Genomic DNA, 4,145 nt, shown 5'->3' on the forward strand with positions numbered 1-4,145 from the left:
CAGCCTGATGCAGTTGTCTTCCGAAGGCTCTATCTTCCTCATTTCAGCTCCAAATCGTACATGGTTTGAATCGTTGGATTCTTGACTTTCTGAGCTTTGAAATGGTATGTAGAACGTAAAAATTGGACTTCGGGAAGTGCTCCAAAAGTGCAATGAAAGACTGCAGCTGTGTCCCCTGTTTTCATCCCCTGTTTTCTTCTTCTCCATTGTTTCTCCCTTGTAAACTTTGAACGATTAAGGCAAAGGATTATGAGGCTCCATAGCTTGATTTATTCAAAAATCAAAGCTTCCAAAAGCTTTGCCATGAACTATAAATAGCTCTCCCTCATTCTTAAATTGTTTTGGTGAGCATAAAGCTATCAAAAAGCACCAAAACTTAACACAATTGTTAGAAACGATTGCAAGGGCTCCTAACATGCTAATTGGGTTAAAAGGTAATAATTACTACTCAATGGTGTTTAAAAGAGCTAATTACAAGCTACAAAATAGCATGTTTTGAGTAGTAATCACTCCCCCCAACCGACATATTGCTAGTCCCTTAGCAATTAAGGAGAGAAAAACTAAGCAAACATAATAATATACATAAAAGAAGTCATGCAATTCATTCCAAAAAATAATTGAGTGGCATGACTGATATCCAAACACATCTCTCCTGGTGAACTAAAGATATGAAGATTCAAAATGCAATAGGAGTTATCAAAGCTTAAACTTAAACAAAAAGTACAAAGAGTGGAGATTATGCAATTAAGTATCAAAAGAATCTCTACTCTCAAGGTTTCAAATCAAACTCTTCCATAATAAGCTAAGTGTTAATGAAATTAGCTTCCGGATATAGTATATACAACTATCCTCACCCTCCAACCTAAGCTTTTCTCGGAAATTGGCAACATTAACCAACTCTTAATAGGTTAAGAACGCACCTTCTTATTCACAATTCTTTTTACTTACTAAACTTAACCAATTCACCTATGTAGCAAGCAGAGGATCGATGACTCCCAACCAATCAAGGTTTAGGGCATCGGGTTTTAAAGGCTTTCGCCACCCCTTCGGATCATGCTTAGGTTTCAAGGAAAGAATAGAAGCTTATTCTCTTTTTCTTTTTCTAAGACTCATTGGTCTTTTTCTAAGACTCATTAGTCTTTATGAGGTGTCCCAACACTATTAAAAAGAGGTTAAGTAATAAACCAAGTCAAAATTTTCCTAAGCTTAGAAAGTGAGAAAGTTTACATCTTATATCCGGGATCTAATGTGCACAGTGTGTGTAAAGCTCGAAATGGAAGAAGAAAGTTCAAAATCAAAGAGGCTTCAATAGATTATCAACTTTGAAAGCATAAAACAAACTCTAAGACTTAAATAATTAAGTTAAAACTCGACTTATCCTATTTTATTTTTGAGAAATTATCTTTAACAACCAGAGAGAATGATTCAAAAAACTTTTAAAAATTTTAAATTTTAAGCAAAAATCAACTAAAATACCAAAATAACTTAATATTGACAACAAAACTTCCTTTCTCAATTCTCCCCCCCAACCAAGTTGAACATTGTCCCCAATGTTTCAAAAGCGATTAAAAATAAAGGGAGGAAGTGGTACCTCCTGAGTGAGACAAAGTCTGAGTGTAAAGGAGGTATGGAGTACCTTAATCCACATGTTCCAAGGACAAAAGAGTAATGAGAAAAGGGAATATAATCAAAAAGGATATATATATATATATTACTTGTAAAAGAAATATACAATGTATGATTTCAAGTAATACTTCCAATCCCAATTTATAACACATGCAAAAGATGGGATTTACAAGTCTAACATAAAAAACAAGTAAAACAAAAACATAAAAAGATCAGATAGTAGTGGGATCATGTGATGGCTCTGCTCTGATCTGCTCCTCTGGTATGGGCTGCTCAACTGGTAAGCTCTCCTCATCTGGCACTAGAGGCTCGGATGGTGCAGACCTATCATGCCCAAAAGGTGTCTGCATACTCAAATGCTGCTGAATCTGATGAAGGATCGTTGTATGCTGGGCCTGAGTAGCAATGATCTGATCCTGGTGTGCCCGAATAGTGGCCATCTGGTGGATAATAGAATCCTGAGCAGTGCTCAGTGTGCGCAATGAACGCTCTAAGCCTCTGAATTCCGTAAGAGAAACGGTGACAGTGGGCTCAGATGAAGGAGGAGGTGCTGGGGTAGCTGGTACGACTGGTGGAGCACCCTGAGTGATAGGGGAGGTAGAATGTATAGCCTCGGGCATGTGCACTGAGGGGTGTGCTGCAGGGGCAGGAGGTGGTGTCTCTGTGAGAATCTCATCCTGCTGGGCCTGAGGTATCTGCTCATCTCGGGGTAGCTCTGGAGGTGCATGTACAGCTGGGGCTCCCTGAGGTGCACAGTAGGCTACCAAGTGATGCCATTTGTCGAGAGAGAAGTCCTCTCGGCAATGGCGGCGCCTCTCAAGACGAGGCTCTTCAGGATAGCCCAAGTGCTCTAAAATCTGGCAGAGGAGCCTCGGAAATAGTAATGGGATGCCATCTGCCCTCTGAAGCTTCTTCTGATGGACTTTCTCTTCAAAATGAAGAAGAGAAGTCATAATCAAATGATGAGGGCCGAAGAAATAGCCCTCAGAAATCCTGAATAATGCCTCAAGTATAACTCCTCTCCTCTGAACCTTATGCTGAAGGGGGAATAGGTTGGCACGCAGGAGCACATCAATGAGGAGCATCCCAGATGGAAGCTCTCTCCTGGTCAATACCGAGGCTGTAGAAGTCCCCCTGGACAAAATGCGGACCATGTCACTCTGAGAGAATGAGGACCACTCCCTGAAATCTGCCTGAAACACGGGCTCATAAGGTATATGGAGGGCCTCAGCAATGTGACGAGCTCCAATGGCACCCTGACGTCCGTCTATAGTAAACTGGATGAGGGTAGGATTGCGGAGACCTCGAGTAGTCATAGATTGATAAAAATCTATAACTACTCTAGGATAGTAGAATTGCCTAGGAGTGAGAAAAGACTCCATGTGATACCTCTGCAGCAGTCGGAATGAATCTCTGAGCTCTGGCTGCTGTCTGAGGGCCTCTATATCAAAGTAGGTCTCGGAATGAAATGATCTATCTCTGCAATCCAAGTTACCCTCAATCGGCGGTCCAGCTATCATGGGACGCCTGATAATGGCCTCGGGAGGCATGTCCACTGGAATCCGAGGTTCCTCTGTAGCTGGCTCTGGCTGAGGTGCGTGGGATGGCTCTCCAGGACCCGAGAACCTGGTCATCTTCGCAGGGGGCCGAGAAACAGAGCTCGCGGCTTGCTCGGCTGGTGGCACAGGTTCCGTGGGTGGCCTCCGGGTGGGGTATCGGCGCTGAGAAGGAACTTCCCCCTCAGATGGGGGAATGGCCGGGGCCTGAACAGGAGGTGAAGGTGCGGCTCCCATGGCGACTCGCTGTGGTCGAGGGGTCGGTGAGGATGGGGAGGCGGAAAGGCCTCCTCTGGTCTTCACCATGGTCGAAATGACGGAATGTGGGTGCTCGAGGTTCCAGAGGCTTTTTAGCTGACAGGTGGGGGAGTCCTTTGAGCTTCTGGACCTCAAAGGTTTATATAGGACTGAGGTTTAAGGGATTTCTGATGCTTTAAAATTTTCCAAGGCAGCCGAAAAGTCATTTTTGGACGTTAGGCACAATTTCGGGGGTAAAATTTTAATTTAAAAGTCCGTTTTAAATTTTTAGAACTTAGAATTTTACCGTGCGAAATTTTCGCACCTTGGTCTGTCCATTTCGCACCTTGGAATTGGGTGTGCGAAATTTTCGCACCTTGAACAGTGGTGTGCGAAATTTTCGCACACTATTTCGCACCGTGCGAAAATGAGCTTGAGGTGTGCGAAATTCGCACACGTGTGCTAGGAGAGGATTTCGCACCTTCCACAGTGGTGTGCGAAATTGGATTTTAGGAAATTCGCACCTTGAAAACGGATTTCGCACCTTGAAATTGATTTCGCACCTTGAGGTAGGGGTGTGCGAAATCTTCTTCCTTTGGTCCAAGGATTTCGCACCTTGGTTTTGGGTGTGCGAAATTTTCGCACCTTGAAATCAAGTGTGCGAAAATTTGGCACCTTGAAATTAGGTGCTCTGTTTCCTTGGTTTTTCTCCCCTAGGCTGCTTTT

The 4,145-nt window shown here is 43.3% G+C and overlaps 1 protein-coding gene across 1 annotated transcript; it reads right to left on the reverse strand.

Annotated features, from left to right (window-relative positions):
• Positions 1-1,838: 1,838 nt before the first annotated feature.
• LOC104878907 (extensin) lies at positions 1,839-3,488 on the reverse strand. The gene is made up of 3 exons (XM_059735593.1): positions 3,122-3,488; positions 2,803-2,929; positions 1,839-1,950 (listed from the first exon to the last, which is right to left on the reverse strand). The coding sequence occupies exons 1-3, from the start codon at positions 3,486-3,488 to the stop codon at positions 1,839-1,841; spliced, it is 606 nt and encodes a 201-aa protein (XP_059591576.1).
• Between the last annotated feature and the right edge of the window lie 657 nt (positions 3,489-4,145).

Source organism: Vitis vinifera, chromosome 3, assembly GCF_030704535.1.
Source record: "Vitis vinifera cultivar Pinot Noir 40024 chromosome 3, ASM3070453v1".
In the NCBI taxonomy this organism is placed as follows: domain Eukaryota; kingdom Viridiplantae; phylum Streptophyta; class Magnoliopsida; order Vitales; family Vitaceae; genus Vitis; species Vitis vinifera.